At 39.1% G+C, this 22,188-nt stretch overlaps 1 protein-coding gene across 1 annotated transcript in view; it reads right to left on the bottom strand.

Annotated features, from left to right (window-relative positions):
- The window catches only part of LOC128238665 (uncharacterized), a 54,990-nt gene that overhangs the window by 18,058 nt on the left and 14,744 nt on the right, over positions 1–22,188 (bottom strand). Inside the window, exons 2-17 of the mRNA XM_052954798.1 lie at positions 18,973–19,084; positions 17,408–17,553; positions 14,978–15,080; positions 12,822–12,964; positions 12,289–12,382; positions 10,972–11,072; positions 10,072–10,185; positions 9,263–9,442; positions 8,783–8,950; positions 8,308–8,496; positions 6,159–6,338; positions 5,744–5,923; positions 4,285–4,398; positions 4,011–4,109; positions 2,426–2,520; positions 2,048–2,263 (exon numbers count right to left, since the gene is read on the bottom strand). Coding sequence (XP_052810758.1) covers positions 2,048–2,263; positions 2,426–2,520; positions 4,011–4,109; positions 4,285–4,398; positions 5,744–5,923; positions 6,159–6,338; positions 8,308–8,496; positions 8,783–8,950; positions 9,263–9,442; positions 10,072–10,185; positions 10,972–11,072; positions 12,289–12,382; positions 12,822–12,964; positions 14,978–15,080; positions 17,408–17,553; positions 18,973–19,084 — 2,234 coding nt within the window. The remainder of the gene's footprint in view (positions 1–2,047; positions 2,264–2,425; positions 2,521–4,010; positions 4,110–4,284; positions 4,399–5,743; positions 5,924–6,158; positions 6,339–8,307; positions 8,497–8,782; positions 8,951–9,262; positions 9,443–10,071; positions 10,186–10,971; positions 11,073–12,288; positions 12,383–12,821; positions 12,965–14,977; positions 15,081–17,407; positions 17,554–18,972; positions 19,085–22,188) is intronic.

The raw sequence follows: 22,188 nt of genomic DNA, 5'->3' as shown, positions 1-22,188 counted from the left end.
ACCTATCCGATATTTTTTGGCACCCTACTCCCGACCTACCTATCCGATATTTGTTGGCACCCTACTCCCGACCTAACTATCCGATATTTGTTGGCACCCTACGCCCGAACTACCTATCCGATATTTTTTGGCACCCTACTCCCGACCTACCTATCCGATATTTGTTGGCACCCTACGCCCGAACTACCTATCCGATATTTTCTGGCATCCTACTACCGACCTACCTACCCGTTATTTGTTTGCACCTTACCCCCGACCCACCAACCCGATATTTGTTGGCAACCTAGTCCCGACGTACTTACCCAATATTTGTTGGCGACCCACACACCACCTAACTACCCGATATTTATTGGCGACCTATCCCAACCTAACTACTCGATATTTGTTGGCAACCTAGACCCGATCTTACTACCCGATATTTATTGGCGATCTACTCCCGACTTACTTACCCGATATTTGTTGGCAACCTATTCCTGACCTTCTTCACCGATAGTTGTTGGCAATCTAGTCCCGATCTAACTACCCGATATTTATTGGCACCCTACTCCCGACCTACTTACCCGATATTTGTTGGCGACCTACTCCCAACCTACTAACCCGATATTTGTTGGCGACCTACTCCCAACCTAAGAACCCGATATTTTTTGGCAACCTAGTCCCGACCATCTTCACCGATATTTGATGGCAACCTTGTCCCGACCTACTTACCCGATATTTATCGGCGAGCTACTCCCAACCTACTAACCCGATATTTGTTGGCGACATACTCCCAACCTACTAACCCGATATTTGTTGGCAACCTAGTCCCGACCTTCTTCACCGATATTTGATGGCAACCTTGTCCCGACCTACTTACCCGTTATTTATCGGCGACCTACTCCCGACCTATTTACCCGATATTTATTGGCGACCTAGTCCCGACCTTCTTACCCGATATTTGCTGGCAACCTAGTCCCGACCTACTTACCCTATATTTGTTGGCAACCTAGTCCCGACTTACCTACCCTATATTTGTTGGCAACCTAGTCCCGACCTACTTACCCTATATTTGTTGGCAACGTAGACACGACCTACTTACCTGATATTGATTGGCGACCTACTCCCGACCTTCTTATCGGATACTTGTTGGCAACCTAGTCCCGACGTACTTACCCTATATTTGTTGGCAATCTAGTCCCGACCTACTTACCCTATTTTTGTTGGCAACGTAGACACGACCTACTTACCCGATATTTATTGGCGACCTACTCACGACCTAACTACCCGATAATATTGTTGGCAACCTAGTCCCGACCTACTTTCCCTATTTTTGTTGGCAACGTAGACACGACCTTCTTACCCGATATGTGTTGGCAACCTAGTCCCGACCTACTAACCCTATATTTGTTGGCAACCTAGTCCCGACCTACTTACCCTATTTTTGTTGACAACGTAGACACGACCTACTTACCCGATATTTATTGGCGACCTACTCACGACCTAACTACCCGATAATTGTTGGCAACCTAGTCCCGACCTACTTACCCTATTTTTGTTGACAACGTAGACATGACTTACTTACCCGATATTTGTTGACAACCTAGTCCCGACCTACTTACCTTATATTTGTTGGCAACCTAGTCCCGACCTAACCTCCCGATATTTGTTGGCAACCTAGTCCCAACCTAACTACCCGATATTTGTCGAGAGTGTTATGGGAAACAAACATTGCTTTTTTTTTAGTTCATGCCTTAAATATCATTCGAAAGGGTAAAAGCTAGATGAAGAGGAAGAATATGTATATATCATACCGATACCAATTTTACAGCACGCATTTTTGGTCTTGTAATATTGGAAACTATGAACGGTCATTTTACGTCCAATTTCACTTAAATGACAAAAATATACTTTGCAACAACATTTTCTAATCCATGCAGTTGTGTATTTCTGTAAATTATTGTAAATATAACTTATCAGCAAACAAAATCTTTTCAAAGAACTTATTAAATTTCCATGTGACTTTCTGCTGACTTACCTGTGTTATTTCAACATTCAGCTGACTAATTACCTTTGTTATTTTATCCTCGATGCCGGTCACGAGTCTTAGATCTGCCTTGTTCTCGATGTAGTCAGTGACTCCCCTCAGAATCTCGAGTGTTTCTTCCAGGTAGTCACTGTTACTGCCAATATCGTCACTCTTGCTGACGTCATTAAGTGTTTTCGTTATGTTATTTATAGACTCCTTGACATGATCCACCGTTGGCAAATCATCAAGAGTGTCTATCTGTAAAATAGTATTATGGAAATGAGGGAATCGCTAAATATGGACAAAAAGCACTGCATTTAATGAAAGCAACTGCAACAAGCAAACAAAGGTGCGGATTATAATTTAATAAAAACAATAGAACGCTGTTGATTTGATAGAACCGGAAATAAGGATATAAACCTGTCCCTCGAGCTGCTCCAGGACGCTGTTGTCAAGGCTACATCCATCCAGTACATCTCCCCAGCCCGCTGCACCGCAGGTACGGGTAAAGCCCCCTACAACAAATACACACGGCGTGTATAAACTTTACATATCAAAGAACGTTTAACAATATGAACTTAGCTGCAGATAATAGCTACATTTAAAGACCACAAGACTTGGATGACAGCTGTTTTCCACTGAAGCGTATGCCTAAAAAGGTTATGGCTACGACCAACACAAATGGCTGCCAGCGCAGATATACATTAGACGGATATGTATGGCTGTCTTTTCCATCAAGAAATAAGAGTCAGAAAAAAGAAACAAGTTGGTTGTAGCAAAGTACATTTTAATAACACGTGAAAGTAATTATAAACACAGAATGTGCAGATGGAAGTGGTGCAAGTATTAAATCTGATGCGGATAATGGAAAATGATTTAAACAACATGTTAGTGTATGCTTTTATTGATTTAGTATCATAGTGATAGAATACTTTGTATTAAACCAACGTTAATAACAGGTTAATATTAAAACAAAACAACACACCCATTACGTAATATAGACTGAAATGTGACTGTGCGGCAAGAATAATACACGTTGTGGGTGATAATCACGTCATTTTCCAAAAAATAGACCAACGACCTGATTCTGATGTCATTTTTATAACTAAATACAGCAGCGACTGGTTCTAATTTTGTATGGACCAAAATCAATCAAGGAAAAGTTGTTACAAAGTATTGCCATTTTTTTAATTGTAAGTAAACACACACACACACACGCACGCACGCACGCACGCACGCACGCACACACACACACACACACACATTACACTTTAGTTTTCAACTGATCAAATAACTTATTGTTGCACCAATACTACACAGATACACTTTACTTCTATGACCAAGCCCCAATATCACGAAAAATACTTGTCAGGTCTCAACTGAGGATATTAAATTGTGTCTATATTGTAAAAGGAAAGAGTTTTAAATTGTAATTAACATTTGTGTTTAGCAATATCCTAGAGCGAAAACCATTGAATGATTTGTAACTGAGGCCACATCGTCGGCAACCACGCAGACCTACTTTCTTATGGCACTCTTCGTACATACCGTTGGAAAATTGACTGACAAAATCTATTTTTTTATGCATACGCATTACGCATACGCAAAAAGAGGACTTAATTCTTCTTCCAATGAAATATTATGTTAAAAATATATACTCTTCAATAACACCGTAATGTGAGTTGTCTTCACAGGCGAGTGGTCTCGGTAGCTGGTTTAATATTTGAAGTAATTGGGCGGACCATACTCAAATCGAGCTTTCACCAGAATTCATCCTTTTGGGGGAAAACATTAATACGAGTGTCTTTCCATATGTGAGAGTCAGATTTCCGTAGGGTTCTTCTTGCTGAACCAATGAAACTGCCGCATTTATAATTCATGATTACGATATATCAACCACGGTACATAACCAAGCATAACGCAATAAAGTATTGGGGATATCTGACGATGATAATGCCAGGCCTTATCAAAACCTTGCAATAGTATAAACGTTAGAGATACAGACCTAGCTCTACGACCAGCAGACATGGAAGGATTGCCGTTCCACCGACAGCGGTAGTCGGCCAACTTCCGTAAGCATCGTCGGTGCGCGTGCACATCACTCCTGGAAATATCCTTTGACAATGGATAGGCCGTTGGATCACTCCAAAAAAATACAACTATGATAAAAAGTTGACATTATGGCTGTTATAAATAGGAAACGTTTTAGCTATCCGGTATGTTTTGTTATGAAGTAATTACAAATAAGATACTATAGAAAGTAAAAATGAAGAACCCACGAGTTTGACAGCGTTCACCGCGGAAGGCCTCATTGCATGTGCACTGTATGTTGTTAAGCAGGTCTTCGCACGTGCCCCCGTTCTCACAAACAATGAACTGACATTCGTTCAATTCTGGAAATGTGCAGGATATTCAAACGAAAATAATGAAAAAACCCAAACTTTTTATACAATTTATACCCTTATTTGCATGTACATAAATTATTTGGATAAGGTTTCAAAATTTACAAAATTTAGTATTTTATATGTTCATTTGAGAGTAACTTTTTATATAATCCAAGAGATACATAGTTTCTTAAATCATTATCTAAAAGTTGAATAATTGTATTACGTCCTTATCTGATCTGTAATTAAACAAGTATGACATAACTAACAAAAACACACATATAATTATATAAATGCATAAATATTTATAAACAAAGAAATAAAGTGAAAAAGTAAAGACAATATAACAGTATATATGTTCATTGATAAAGTCTTTTAGCTTTTACTGTTTAAAAACGTATGTGGTCTAGATAAACATTTTTACAACTGACCAGTTACGAAGTTCTTTATCTTTAATATTTGATTTTTCAAAAATAGTTTCTTAAATCATATGCAAAACTGTATAAAAGGATTTGTACGGGTACTCTTTAAAAGCTGCACTCTCACAGATTGACCGTTTTAAAGACTCTTTCATTTTTTTGTCTTTAAATGAGCCATTTTTGGCGTAAATGTCAGGAAACCAGTGATATAAGACTCTTGACAAAATATCTGATTGCAATTTCTTATATTTAAGTTCGAAAACTAATGTATTATTGGTAAAAGCGTTACTAAAGCTTTAAGAAAATGAATTTTCCTGCATTTTTACCAAATACTTGAGATTTGTACTATTGTGAAGTATCTAATATGACTGAATTGAAGGCATTGATGCCCCGATTCTGAGACATTTATTTTTAAAAAGTGTCAAAATTGACAATCTGTGAGAGAGTAGCTTTAAGGAGTCAATCTGGTTGTCTAGAAAAAAATCTAAAGATAAATATATATCGTATCTTTTGTTACGAGTTAACGACACATCTGTCTGACATATGCAACCAGTACGATCGGACTCACAAATGCACCAGATGCTGCCATATCTGAACGCGCATCAGATACGCAGGGTTTCGATGGCTCCGCTGCATAAAGAACTACTTATATCCGGAATCTGTACGTACCAGTATTCCTGATAAGTATGTTTTGAGTTTTATTACTGTTTTTAGTTTGCTACATAGGTATAAACATAAGCATAGTTAACTACTTCATAAATCACGGTAATCGATCATGATATGCACTGCCACGTTCTTGAGCAACGTACGTTAACGTTCTATAGAGGACGACCAAGAACGTCGCATTAGTTTTTTTATTCGAGCAATTTGTATGACTTAGATCCCGATTTTAAACGCAACATTTGACAGAAATGAATTCATCCCCTCTCGAATACCTATGCAAGTAGGGGTTGTGGCACTGAGGTAGCCATCTTGTCGACAGGTTCTGATCAGGTCGCCAGAAGTCCACTGGTATCCGGAGTCACATGTGTACGTCACCGTGGTTCCGTACGTCACCGTAGACTGAGCCGGGGTCCACGAGGCACCAGGCACATCCGGAACAATGCACCTTACAACTTATAATCGAGGTTATATGTTAGAAAGGGGCTGGTATTCATCATTACGACCAGGAACACAAAGCATCAGGGGCTTAGTTGTCCTGGATTCAGGTGAACAGACTATTTATGCAATACATTGTATATGAATTTGTTTCTAACATAAGAGTAAACCAAGTTAGCATGGGGAAAACTTAACATTTGAAAGCAAGTGTAACGATTTTAGCCCGAGATTATTAAAGAAGTTGAAATTCACCTGAGCAAGTTGGTGATGTCCCAGACAGGACACCGTTTTCCTGACAGACCTGATCCTTATCACCGGAAACCATAGTGTAACCAACGTTGCAGTTGAACGTAACACTAATGCCGTACGTGACTGCCGCCATGTTTGGCTGCTTCACACCGTTTGAAATGGTCGGCACAGGACAAGTCACTGCTGCATTTATGAAAACGAGATGTTGTTTCTGTTCATTTTTTTCACCTCGTAGCAATGGAATAGACAAGCATTCATGATTCGCAAGGTCAATAACGTGTTCAATAATTCCAAACGTTGCATGTCTTCTCTGTGCTTCCGTCATAGGTCGATTTTAGGCTGATTGCTAGGCGCGGCCTGAGGGTTAGCGTGAATTCTACGCCACCGTCAACGTCAATATAAAACACGTCAAGATAGGGACGTCATGGGTTTGTTTGATGCATAAGAAAAGTTGTGGAGTGAAGCCAACGTTATATTCGTCCATAAATGATGGTATATGTATCTTTTTATTTTTAATCTAATACTTGCCAGTATCAGAACTAAGTAGAATATCAGAAAATAGTAAGAAAATCAAATTTTTGCTACCTGAAAAATATCTACAGAATTGAAACAATAGTTTACCGCTTGTATAAACCTATTAAAACTGGGATAAAATCATAAGCCATGATCGATTCTAAGTTAAATAAAAAAATCTCTCTAAAAATGTATCAAGCGCGGATGCCAACTTTCCCTAAAATATCCCTGCACCCCGATCTTTCAATACAGCCTGTAGACCACCTAAGCCTGATCTTGAATATACTTTTTCTCAACTGATTTACTGAAATTCCACCGGCAACATGGCGCCCTCTAGACGTAGTATGGTTAACCGTGGTGTATCGATTCATCTTGCCCTTTCTTATTTCCCTACCTAATAGAACGTTTAAACTTTGCCCCGATTCGAATTATAACAAAATATATATTCACAAACGAACCTATTCAGCCGCGCTTTGATGCCTTGCATTAAAGTGTGCCTTGTCCCTTCTGGTGTAGCATCATGGCCCAATATCTTTACATTTTACAAGTAGATCGCGTAGTAGTTTCAATTTAGCATTTAAACCTTAGGACTTTACTCTTAATATTAATTATTTATGCAATAATTCACTTCCCTGGGAATCAATTTGAACTTTTACAAATTAGAAATACATCATCTACTGATGTACCGGCATACATGCGAGGTTGTTTTCGATGGAATATGGCCGAGGAGTTCCGATTGAACATTCAAGCTCGCATCTTGATATGAAGTCTAAACAAAACCTTTTGGTCTATGAAACGCTGCAGCACAATGGTATTGTGGCATTGCATGGGTCACCTTATCGTAAAAAAATTCTCTTATATAAATTGACCACATTATTGATCATTATTATATTTCCAATGTACGTCGATTCCCGTATAGAGCCACCATATATGTTTTCTAATAATCTCTCGATTAAGACTTGCTTACACATTTGTACAAGCAAGCATTCTAGAACAAGTAATTAGGCTGGCATTAGTGACGTTGTATTCAAATGATAATAACTTGCCAACACGCATTCTCTTCGGATACATTCTCTTGTTGCGAGGCCTTCGAATAGTCGGTTAGTTGGATGCGATATTAAAACAGAGGCTGAAACGTTTAAGATGGGCACTAGGAAAAAATGTCGATAAACTTTTTTGATAAAATAATCCAAATTTGAGTCATCTAAGTGATCGTCTGAATCTTCCGAAACTTCGGAGCACGAACTGTAATGTCTCAACCTGAGCCGTGTGCCAGAAGTTTCAATACCATTGTAGATGAATGTTCAGGTTGTAACCTAAACGACATTTCCCTAGGTGCTCATATTTGCTTGAAAATGGATCCTACATGTTTTAAAACAACTATATCTGCTTTGAATGACTTGATTTTGTTGAATAAAACGAAAACGTTAGTTCAAATTGATGTTGTGTTCGTTCTAACTAACATACTAAAATAAACATTTTGGGATGAAACGAATGGATTCCTTGTATCGTATTGGAAAAGGAGTAAGGAACTTACTAATTACAAAACCTTAAGTGCATTTTACCTAAATACCTATAAAATGTGCACTTTGTAACATCAATTGGTTAAAGAACTAACCGCACAAGACAAATATCTTACTTGTTGATACGGAACAAGTTGGCTGTGTCCCACTCATTAATCCGTTGGTCTGACAGACCCGAGTCTCATTACCGGAAGTTAACGTGTAACCCACGTTACAGAAAAATGTCACTTTATTGTTTACGCCGATTTCCTCCACGTTTGGCTGCTTTCCACCATTCAATAAAGTCGGTACAGGACAGGTCACCGCTGAAATATTGAAACTACAATATGCCCGTTCCAGAAATGTTACGGTAAAGCTCAGCACGTGGTGGTACACGGTTTGATCAGTAATATAAGAAATTCATCTTCTATGTCAACATTACTAATACATTGTAGGCTTGTTTGAAACTTATAAATTACATTTCATTATTTTGCTTCGTTAAAATGTTATAATAATAATGAAGCCTGCATTACCATTAATAACATTTTTGTTTGTTTACTGTTTCGTGTTTGAATCTTTGGCCACTTTTATCGATTGCAATTTGAAATAAACCTGAGCAAGTTGGGGGTAGTAGTCCGTTTTCCTGACAGACTTGAGTCTGGCTACCGGTCATCGTGAAACCAAGGTTACAAGTATATGTGACCACATCAAGGAAGGCAACTTCCGCCTCATTTGGTTGTTTCACACCATTAGAAATTGACGGCACAGTGCATATAATCGCTGAAATAATGAATCTTGACATTCAAAGTCTGCAATATTCTCAATCAAACCAAATTACAAATTAAAGAAAGGTTTAAGACAACGTGTTTCTAAACAGATTGAGGTTAAAACAACATATTCAGATTGGCCGTGTTTCACCTAGGACACTGTCGTCCTGACAGACCCGGGTATTGCATGGCTAGTGAAACAATCATGTAACCGCTGTCATTGGAATTACTTACTACCGAATACTATGTCGCCTCTCGTGTATCTATATGACAATCCAATCCGATCGCTACGAACCTAAACAAAACTAATATAACGATGCAAAACCTGAGCAAACTGGCTGTGTCCCAGACAGGAGTCCGTCTGCCCGACAGAACCGGTAACGGTCACCGGAAATCAGCATGAAACCATAGTTACAGGTATACTCGACTGTTGTGGTGTAGTTAATTGCCAGCACATCTGGTATCTTCACACTGTTGATAATGTTAGGGACTGGACAGGTCACGACTGAAATGAGAGTATAAATACATGTATCTTTGTCGAGCTGAATCAAAATGTCATGGATAACACACGCAGATATATGAACGCTAGCACAGGCAGATATATGCTCGCGATACTTGGCTGATAACACGCGCAGATATATGTCCGCGATACTTGGCTGATAACAAGCGCAGATATACGTCCGCGATACTTGGCTGATAACACGCGCAGATATATGTCCGCGATACTTGGCTGATAACACGCGCAGATATATGTCCGCGATACTTGGCTGATAACACGCGCAGATATATGTCCGCGATACTTGGCTGATAACACGCGCAGATATACGTCCTCGATACTTGGCTGATAACACGCGCAGATATATGTCCGCGATACTTGGCTGATAACACGCGCAGATATATCTCCGCGATACTTTGCAGCATAACACGATGCTATTCCAAACGCGGTCACTGTTAATAGGTACTTCAGTTTTGAAAGGAAGATTAGTCATCGAATTGCATTATAACGATATGTTTCTGACATGGTTTTCTTTTTTTCTCCTGGCACATTTGAATCACAATTTACCGGTGGTTTACTTTATATTGAGAACCTCTTGTTATACTTTTTGTTCAATCAATAACTATAATTTAAAATACCCGATTCACAGTTAGTCCCGTAGAATCCATCTGCGCATGCACAGCTGTACCCGCCCACAAGGTCACTGCAACTACCACCATTCAAACATGGTGCCGGCTGGCAATTGTCAACACCTACACATGGGAAATGAAAATGACAATGAGGTGTTTGGTCCAGTTGCGACTGGTAGTATATTTATATGTTGTGGTTACTTTGATATACATGTATATCAAAGGCGGTTACGCATACGTATACATGTAATTTTACAAGTACACATTTATTTTAAATATCATATGTGTTCATTTGGAAATCCTCGGCTATTTTCCACCGAAAACAACCTCGGGTGTATGCCAGTACATCTGTAGAAGTAGATCGTAAACTTGTAAATAATAGTATTAATTAATAGTAGTGTTTAACGTGTATTTTGTATTACACTTAAAAGTACCAATAGTTAAATCGTTTAGTTAAACTGTTTGATTGATATCTATTTGCAGCTTAGTTAAATGTAAAGATTTCTGACATTGTAAACCGTCAATATTCATCTGAGGTAGTTTTCAATGGAAAATAGCTGAGCAGTCCCGAATGCTCTGTGTTGCGTTCTTACACATAAACAACGGGGACGATATGGTTTCATTGTATTTTCCTCCATCTTAAATACCCTTTATTTAATATCAACCTATACTAAACGTATTGTATAAATTATTTGATAATATATAAATATTTTTGAGATGAAAAAATCGAATGAATTTACAATGAACTTGACGCTATTATGCGAGGATCAATTTGCCAACTCACTTGTAGGGAGTTGTTTTAGAAGGTTTTGTTAAATAAGGTCAATTACATTACTGATACACAACCAAAATAATATCAAATGTATGTTGAAAGCTATTAGTAGGGTAAAAGGGGGAGAGCTGTCTTACCTCTCTGACCACACTGTAAGAAGTCGAACATGCGAGAGTAGAATTGGCTAGCATTGCTCCCACACAACCCTTCCACACATATTTCTGTCTGGTCTGTGTGCCTGACAAAATATCAGAACGGAATAGCAGATTGGATAAACGAATATTTACAACAATGGCAGGGAAATGTCATCAAACATGTTATTATAGCTGTGTATAGATATCTTAATACCTCATTTGAATTTTGATCTTAATTAGACAATATTTGTGTCATGGAATCTTAAAATTGCTATTACAAAATGACGTTTTTGTTCTCATAATTTAAGAAAACCTACTGGTATATATGATGGACTAGAAAGAAACTTGTGTCCTTGTCGAATATGTGATTCTAATGTATTATGAGCAGAAATCAAACGTTATTATAGGGTAAAACCAAGTACATGTATGTTTAAACATGTACAGCTGTTTAATACATATGTTTTTGTGTATTAAGCAGCTGTACAAGTTTAAACATACTTGGTCTAACTCTACAATATAACGTTTGATATAATTATCGAATCTTACATGCTTCTTATATACATGTACGAGGGCTGTCCCACTAAATCGTAGACTTTTATGAATAACTAATTAACTTATTTTTGACAAAGTTCTCCGACGTTTAATTCATCATTTTGTGCAAATACACACGAGATTACACTACATATAACAATAATAAACGAAATAACAATGAATAAAAATTCGACAAATATTTAATAATACCATGTAAAAATAATACCATGTACACATAAAGCGGGCTCAAGCCGGCGTCATAATGTCACAAATCATACGAATACGAAAGTCAAAAGATTTGTACTAGCTTTAATGAATTGCGATATAATATAAGTCCAGTTCATCTTTTATATCTCTACATCTTAAGTCGCTCACTGCATAGTATAGTTGCAATGTTCAGGGGCGTAGCTAGCCCTCTATTCATGTGGATTCATGTGCGCCAAGGGGGTCCGGGCATGCCCCCTCTGAAAATTTTGAAAACCATGGTGCATTCTGGGGGTTCTAGGGTGCTTTATTTAGTCCTGGAAAATGGACGGTTTTAGCATCATGTAGTCAAGTACGCATACTGCAACTTTGGCTGATTTTTATACTTGTTTTGTCAGAATCATGTGGATTCAGCCGCGTACTCACATATAGGCAGCTACGCACCTGAATTGTTGATATAATATATGTGTAAATATAACAAAAAAAGGTAGTTTACTTATAATAAAAAAATGATCTGATAAGCACCCAAGGAGACCAGCAAATACAAGTTTGTTGTGCCCTTAAATAATTATGCGCAACGCTTACCCACATCCGATTAAGTAATTGGCGTTAACTGAAAGCTCCACTTGACACGTGCCAAGACTGGCGTCCGAGCTTTTAATGCACGTCGCATCGCCAGCTGAAAACAATGATCATGTCAAATACAAATAGAAAGGTGTTAACAGCGGGATGTTGGCTGTCAAAGACTCGGTCAAGCGCTGTATAAAAACCTAAGTACACACGCACGCATTGTATTTCTGAAACGACAGGCGTAAAAAAAAACAAGCACACACAGTATCGCCACCTTTATATATTTTTTTTTGTTTTGCCTTATTCGACCGGCTCATTGAAATAATCACGACCCGAAAATGTGGAGGTCATACATAAAAGCAAAATAAAACTCTTCCTATATATACCTAACGGCGTCGGGTATAGCCATACACAATAACTTTTTTTATTATAGCCTAACCATTCCAGTTTTAAAATATAAATGAATGTCTTGTAGATTTTCTTTGATAAAAATGACGAAATTGCTTTTTTTTTGTTTCCGATGGCACCTCTATGAAAGCGTCACCTACCGTTGATAAGCGGGCACTGCTTCTCCAGTTCCGGAAGTAGTGGAACTAAATCCGTCTCCCTCTGGATCGTGATGTATGACTGTCCCCAAACTGAGTACGTCTCTGGACAACTTGTCCTCGCCGTCCAAGCACACGTATATGTGCTGTAAGTTAATTACATGTGTATGCACATATAAGATGTGAAGTGGAATTTAATATAATTGTATGGTGGAACATTACTGCCATAAGATTAAAAGTATCTTCCATGGCCGAGAGTGTAAGATAGATTCATTCCGACCCGAGCGTAGGGTATTTGTGGAAACGAGGTTTACCGAGTTTCTGCAAAACACCCTGCCCGAGGGTCGGGATGAACCTATATTACACGAGCGGCTATGGTAGGTGCTTTTTCTCCCACCGACAATTTGTGGTTGTCATGGATACGCGCGCAGTTATTCAGATAGTGTTAATAGTCAAACTGGTCTTCAAATAGTTCTATGGAGAGTGAAGCATTATTTCTTGAAAGGTGCGTGAAAACTGTTTTATGGTGACATTTGAAGCGAGAAATAATTATTTAGCGTTCTAAATATTGCCACAAGACAAGATTTCCTTGATGCTACAGACGACAGTCTTCAACAAGGGAGGTAATTACAATGTGGTAAAAGGAGTTCCATACGGGCATTTTATCTACTCCCGTGGGCAAGATAAGAATATCTAGCATGGTTAAATTATTGGATCTACTTATCTGAAGTGGGAGAAAAGACTTTTAATGGTCACCACATTGTAATTACCTCCCTTGTTGAAGACTGTCGTCAGTAGCATCAAGGAAATCTTGTTTAATGGTATATTTAGAACGCTAATTAATTATTTCTCCCTTCAAATGTCACCATAAAACAGTTTTCACGCACCATTCAAGAAATAATGCTTCATTAGCTTTTAATTAGAACTATTTAAAAAGACCGATTTGTCTATTAACATTTACTTGATCATTGCGCGCATATCCATGACAACCACGTGATATCGCATATCCATACGCAGTTTTCACTAAGCACAAAAGAGTTCCAGCACAAAATACATTTTTACTTAATTTTGTTTAACTGAGGTGGGAGAAAAAGCATCTACCATAGCCGCTCGTGTAAGATAGGTTCATCCCGACCCTCGCGCAGGGTGTTTTGCGGAAACTCGGTAAACCTCGTTTCCGCAAAACACCCTACGCTCGGGTCGGAATGAACCTATCTTACACTCTCGGCTATGGAAGATACTTATAATCTAGCATGGTTAAATTATCGGATCTATTTATCTGAGGTGGGAGAAAACATGATAACGTTCGCGAATTCTTTCGTGTTCACAATTATAAATTATATTCGCGATAAATACCTAGCTAACAAGTTAATATTTATTATGATATTTATCTTACCGAATAAGTTTCGCGAATATTCACTAGAAAGCTAGATAAGTATCGCGAAAATTAAGTATTTACTGCAAAACAAATCGCGGAAGTTAACTGGTTATCTTTCGGTAGTTACTTTCAACCATATAATTGTAATTTACTTTTTGTTTAATATTTTAAACCTAAGAATTTAATCTTCTTTAGCTTGTTTCTTGATTGGTATTTAACGCTCGACCTATATATACATGGCATTGATTTATGCACCCGCCTTGCCATACCCTTTCTTCTAAAAAATCGTTAACTGCATACATAACAGGGGCGGTTCCATGATTTGACGTTATAGGGGGCGTAATTTGGAAGCGTAACATTTTGACTTGCACCCCTCCTTCAGAACGGACACTTTTATTGTGTTAACATAGTAGGGGTGGGGGATGGTAACCGGTACTCCCTTAGAAATAAAATTCTAGTCTGAAATGGTTCCATTCGAAAGTATTTAATTACTTTTTTTCCGTTTTTCATATATAAAGTAAATTTGGACGATTTTAGGGAGGGGCGCCGGTTGCCCCGCCATCACACTTGAGCCGCTAATGCATAACCTGTACTCAAAATACGAAATGGTTGGATATTCAAGATCTCGGTCAAACTATGGTGTCATCAATGCAGAAAAAATGTTAAATCATATATAGATCAGACATGCTTGACTCGACGACATCGTACTTTTGATCAGGTCTTAGGTATTTCAAAGATAAAAAATAACAACACTTTACTATAATAATGAAACATAGCCTACCTACAGAGCATGTCATAGAAACCGTGCATGGTGAGGGGCGATGTGGAGTTGGCGTATGCCTGAAGAACATCCGCGCATGTCAATATCGTGCGGCACACTTCAACTGGAAGAGGAAAACAACAAAAGTACACTGCAGTGTCGTGTGACACACCGGAACTGCAACAAAAACATACAACATTACACTGCAGTGCCATGTGGCACACCGGAACTGGAACACAAACATACAACAATACACTGCAGTGTCGTGCGAAAAGCCGGAACAGGAACAGAAGCATACAACAGTAAACGGCAGTGTCGTGTGGCACACCGGAACTGGTACAAAAACATACAATAGTAAACTGCAGTGTCGTGTGGCACACCGTAATTGGTACAAAAACATACAATAGTACACTGCAGTGCCGTGCGGCACGCCGGAACAGGAACAAAAGCATACAACAGTAAACTGCAGTGTCGTGCAGCACGCCGGAATAGAAGCAGAGGCACACAGCAGTACACTGCAGTGTCGAGCGACACTCCGAACTTGAACAACAACATACAACCTTACGCTGTGGTGTCGTGTAGCACACCGGAACTGGAAGGGAAACATTCAACAGTACACTGCAGTGTCATGTGACACTCCGGAACTGTAACACCAACGTTTTTTGTATACTTAGTACTCTATATCATTGTTGAAAATACCGATAATGTTGAAAAAAGGCGATAAAATATGTTTAAATCAAATCAAGCAGTACCGTGTGACACACTGCACCTGGTGTATAAACATGCAACAGAACCATGTGACACACTGCACCCGGTACATAGACATGCAACAGTACCGTGTGACACATTGCACCTGGTACATAGACATGCAACAGTACCGTGTGACACACAGCACCGGGTACATAGACATGCAACAGAACCGTGTGACACACTGCACCCGGTACATAGACATGCAACAGTACCGTGTGACACCCTGCACCCGCTTCATAAACATGCAACAGAACCGTATGACACACTACACCTGGTACATAAAGATGCAACATAACCGTGTGACACACTGCACCTGGTACATACACCCGTAACAGACCCGTGTGACACCCTGCACCCGCTTCATAAACATGCAACACAACCGTATGGCACACTGTACCTGGTACATAGACATGCAACAGAACCGTGTGGCACTCTGCACCTGGTACATAGACATGCAACAGAAGCGTGTGACGCACGTCATCAGCTTCATAAACATGCAACACAACCGTGTGGCATACTGCATCTGGTACATAGACATGCAACAGAACCGTGTGTCACACTGCACTTGGTACATAGACATGCAACAGAACCGTGTGACACACTGCACCCGGAACATAGACATGCAACAGTAACGTGTGACACACTGTACCAGTAACATGTGACACACGGCATCCGGTACATAAATACGCAACAGTACCGTGTGGCACACTGCACCTGGTACATAGACATGCAACAGAACCGTGTGACACACTGCACCTGGTACATAGCCATGCAACAGAACCGTGTGACACACTGCACCGGGTACATAGACATGCAACAGAACCGCGTGACACATTGCACCTGGTACATAGACATGCAACAGAGCCGCGTGACACACTGCACCCGGTACATAGACATGCAACAGAACCGCGTGACACACTGCACCTGGTACATACACATGCAACAGTACCGTGTGACACACTGCACCCGGTACATAGACATGCAACAGTACCGTGTGACACACTGCACCCGGTACATAGATATGCAACAGTACCGTGTGACACACTGCACCCGGGTCATAGACATACAACAGAACCGTGTGACACACTGCACCTGGTACATAGACATGCAACAGAACCGCGTGACACACTGCACCCGGTACATAGACATGCAACAGAACCGCGTGACACACTGCACCCGGTACATACACATGCAACAGTACCGTGTGACACACTGCACCCGGTACATAGACATGCAACAGTACCGTGTGACACACTGCACCCGGTACATAGACATGCAACAGTACCGTGTGACACACTGCACCCGGTACATAGACATGCAACAGTACCATGTGAAACACTACACCCGGTACATAGACATGCAACAGTACCGTGTGACACATTGCACCCGGTACATGAACATCCAGCAGTACCGTGTGGCACACTGCACCCGGTACATAAATATGCAACAGTACCGTGTGACACACTGCACCCGGTACCTGAACATCCAGCAGTACCGTGTGACACACTGCACCCGGTACATAGACATGCAACGGTACTGTCAAGCCACTGGATAGATGTAAACGGCTACAAACATTTATCTATAGCATGTTTTTACACATGTCTATATTCAGTGTAAACCGTCTGTGAAATGCACGCATTAAATTGTTAAAAATAAAAATACAACTATAACGAACATTGATTTGAATATAAGAATACTTACCGGTATTTAATTCACACGCATATTTGATGTTGTAATCGTAGTTTCCTATGAAGTTTTCGTAATTTGTCTGGACCTGTGAGGTGTCTATACCGCATTCAGTTACGCGGTGGAACTCGATACAGTCAATCACACCACGGTTATCCGGGCTGCAGATAGACGGTCAGAAACGCAGGTTATAACGATTGAAAGTGGATAATACAATTGAATCTACAGGGACAATCGCAATATGAAGACGTTCAGGTGACAGAGTTCAGAGACACAACGTACAAGGTCTAAAACACACTGAACGGGAGACATACACCATCAAAATACAGCAAATCAAAGATAAAAAATACCATTCGGAGCGGCAATTTTTATCGAAAACCACATAGGATGTATATGGGCGGTTTACAAACTCAGGAATCGGTATAATTAAGTCCGCTGCAAGTAGATCGCGTAGTAATTTAATTTGGAAGTTAAACTTCATGACTTAACCCTATGGAGTGCTAATTATGTTAGCAATAATACATTTCCCTGACAATCAATTCAACTTTAGATCAATAAATACAAGCTAAAACACTACATTTAATAAATGATATTATTAAAAAATACGAACTACTTCTACTGATGTACCGGCATAGTTTGTTTTCGATAAAAATGGCCGAGAGTTCCGAAAAAAAAGCATGATGAACTATATCAAAGTTTAACCAGGATGCTGAAGAAAAAAACTGGGTGCTGATGGCGCAAAGAGGGCATTGTATTTGACTGTAAAGAACTTAAATAGTTTGGCTTTGACAGAAAATGATGAAAGTTGTGCAAATTAAAGTTACTAACTTTACTAATCAGCCAAATATGTAACCGTTTGTATGTATATATATATATATATAAATAATCATATCAGAAGATATCATAAGCATTAAACCCAGTAAAGGAGGACTGAATGGGTAACTAAAATGGACAGAGGGTGATCCCCTTGTAAAACTGATAATCTAAAACAGATATTATAAGTTACGGGGGGACCCGATATGGGAACTCGAACCAAGATATGGTTAACTGTGCCATATTTATCGCATCGACAACCTGTTTACATGTTTAAATGTTTCATTTATTCATCGGAATCGGAAAAAGACGTTCAAGTACGATATAAATTTTGTGATCCAATATGGAAAAATATGGGGTCACCGCGTGAAAAGTCAAGGACCAATGGTGTTGCGTTATTTATGTTGGAGGCGCGATATACATGAATAGAGCAAAACACTGTTAATATCATGATTCTCAATGCACGAGACAGCAAAAATCACATTATTTTAAGATATTGATGTCCATGACTGTGCATTACATTTGGCCAAGTCGAATTGACCTTTCGGTGTAAGTTACTACTAATTTTAGCATTACATGTATTTGTCTTTTTGTTTATCAAAGTAAAACAAGTTAATGTAATTTCTCATCATAATTCGAAAAGCTTAATGAACCTTATTTATGTTCAAAATAATTTTGCTGTTATAGAAATCAAATAATGTGAAACATTGAATAAAAGTTACGACTAGTTTAAAAATATTAACAATCTCTTAATAAAGGAGACGTACTTGCAGACGTTGGTGACGAAGGAGGGCCCGCTCTCCCACTGCAGAAATGGGGTAGCACACTGGCTCTGGAAGTCCACGCTTGACAGGCACTGTCCATGGCCCCGCTCAATCACTGCACAGTGGACAATAATATTGTTTGAGATGAGAAAACTATAAGGCCTCTGAACTCCTTTATAAGACTGTACGTGGGATGGGGTTGAGCATACGGAAGGGTATTGAAGCAAAATTTTATCTAGCTAAATGTTTTGAATGAAATCTTAAAGGCCTAGTTTAAGGAATGCTTGGCATGATAATCCCCTGCTGTGCATCTCCTGCTAATTGCACTGGTGTCACAAAAGGGGTCAATTCCCTGTGTATTCGTTAATTGGCTCAGGGCAATTTAGGATCCATTTTTATAATAGAACATCCCAAACTGCACAGCAGGATACTCAGATTGGAGATCTGATAAGACAATTAGGCAATAAGATTAAGATTTATTAACATAGGCTGTGTACAAATACACGGTTTTGGGAGGGGGGGGGAGTTCACTTAAAGAAGGCTTAAACTAGGCCTTTAAAGGCCTAGTTTAAGGAATGTTTGGCATGATAATCCCCTGCTGTGCATCTCCTGCTAATTGCACTGGTGTCACATTAGGGGCCAATTTCCTGTGTAGTCGTTAATTGGCTCAGGGCTATTTAGGGTCCATTTGTATAATGAAACAGCCAAACTCTGGTTGGAAATCTGATAAGACAATTAGGCAATAAGATTAACAGAGGTTGTGTACAAATACACTTTTTTTTTTTTTTTTTTTTTTTGGGGGGGGGGTACTTATAGAAGGCTTAAACTAGGCCTTTAAATGGTCCGAATTATACATATAGTTGCACTGTGACCAAATAGCCCGAGCTTTGTTAGAACGGGATTCACCTTACGATCCTTCTTTTACATTCATACACACGGATATCCCCATGCGTTTAGCAACGGCGCGGATGGGGTTGGGTAAATGGTGAGAAATTGGTATAAAAAACCCAAAAGTACTCGAATAGGTGCGGCTTTCTACGTTAAACTACGTTTAATAGTGACTGGCTACTTGCCAGTCGCGTTGACGGATCTGCGCTGAACTGCGTTTAAGCACGGGCAGCCTCTGATAACTACGCTCAACTACGGATTAATACGTATGGCATTCATGGATACGGATAAGTACGTTTTAGAACGGCTAACTTCGTTTAAGTACGTCCAAGCTTCAAATTTATTGGAAAAAGTAACGCCCAAATGACCATGGATCGCTCCAACTTTTGTGCATGCTCAAAAGTTGAGGGACCTTGCAAGTTAGGAATACGTCTCGAATATGTTTTGACCAAGTCTTGGATAGGACTGATACGGTTTGTGTCTATCCGCGCCATGTGTGTGTGTGCGTGTGACCAATCCATGCAGACTAGGATGTAACAAGGATGTTTTGGTACTGAGCAGCACTAATTGGGCGACGATCAACAACACGGAACGGTGGGTACTCAGTATGTTTCCTGAGGCATAAAATCAGTGAAACAGATAAAGATGATGGCTTTAATATGAACGACTAGTGTGAACGTATGATATTATAAAAGCTACCTTTACTGGTAACACGATTGAAGGAAATATATATGCATATATAACATTCGGAACACCTCGGCCATTTTCAATCGAAAACAACCTTGGGTTTATATGGACGGTTTAAAATGTCAAAACTATTTAAATTTAACATTGAATCAATTTGATTTTAGCAATTTAAAATGCACGTTAAAACACTTTAATTAATTAATATATTTATTCCAAAGATTTACGAATTACTTCTACTGATGTACTGGCATACATGCGAGGTTGTTTTCGATGGAAAAGCCCGAATGCATATGAAAATATATAGGCGTATTCCTTTGCCGAGGCCAGAGTGCGAGTATTAATAAGCTGTCTGACATCATTGAAATATAAACACCCGGACCATTATGTAAACTTGAAAGAAATTCTCTTCCTGTTTTATGTCTAGCCAAATTTGCATAATTCAAACTCCCTATCAGTAAGCATGACATTCTTATATCCAAACTTAATACATGCGTTCTATATTTATGAAAAATGAGAAAATAATGTATAAAAATAACACGGTTTGATCAGTAAAGAGAGCAGTAAAGAGATAAAAATAAAAGAAAACAAAAATATTTAAAAAAAAAAACACCAAGATTTTTTAGTCTGTAGGAGGACTCGATCCTCATGAACTGCAGTCAGTGGAAATATCCACCATGTCAAAATGACGGGTTCGATGGTAATTCAAAAAGTTTTGCTACATGGTCGAGGCATACCTGGGACTATTCGAATGTTTGGGCCAATTTGCAAAGGGGATCCCGGGGCATGCTCACTCGTACAGAATGTGTTTTTGCGTACATATGGAGCCTTTCTAGTCATCTGTATTATCTTTATTATATATGCAATCAACTTCAAATTTAGGTACTTGACTTACAATGTGTTTCAGTTACCATATACCGTTACTGAATCAAGTCAAGTCAAGTCAATATTTATTTATTGTCGGGTACTATCATCAACAGTTTAACATAAGCTATGAATAGCTTTTGACCGACATAATGTAAAGAATACTTAAAATAGCATTCCGTGCTTTTTTATAAATCACTGGAGAAATACTGGGCATTTTCAAATGAAATATCACATGAAGAAAATTAAACTCCTGTTTCTAAAATAAAGGGGATGCAAGCATTTTGGAATGAACAACAACAAAGTGAAAAATAGGGCAATACCAGTTGTCTTATAACAGCCCTTTGCTTCAAACAAATATGATGTTTGCTTTGAAATAACGGTGAATGATTATTTTGTTTAAATTTCTTGAAACCATTGTATCTCTTTAATAGTTAAAATAAAAATATATTAAACATATACAGCGATAAAGGTTTTGTTTTAAGTTCCCGGTAGCTTAGTAGTACTTCGGGTACGGCAGATCGGGGTGTTCAAAACTTCAAACCCCGGTCGCGTCAAACCGAAAGACGTTAAAATATTGCACCAGTAGCTCCCTTACCTAGCGCTCGGCATTGAAAGTACTGGTTACATACCGTATCTGGTAAATTGTATCCTGTGTACCGGTTATTTACACCGAGCACGTAAACGAACCAAGAGATCTCTTTGCAAAGAGCTAGGGTATCGCACCCGGATCTATTGTAACTCACTATCTGTCTTCAAGTCTTGTTATGTCTGGATTTTACT

This window comes from Mya arenaria, chromosome 6 (assembly GCF_026914265.1).
Source record: "Mya arenaria isolate MELC-2E11 chromosome 6, ASM2691426v1".
NCBI classification, from domain to species: domain Eukaryota; kingdom Metazoa; phylum Mollusca; class Bivalvia; order Myida; family Myidae; genus Mya; species Mya arenaria.
This window is presented reverse-complemented; position numbering and strand designations above follow the sequence as displayed.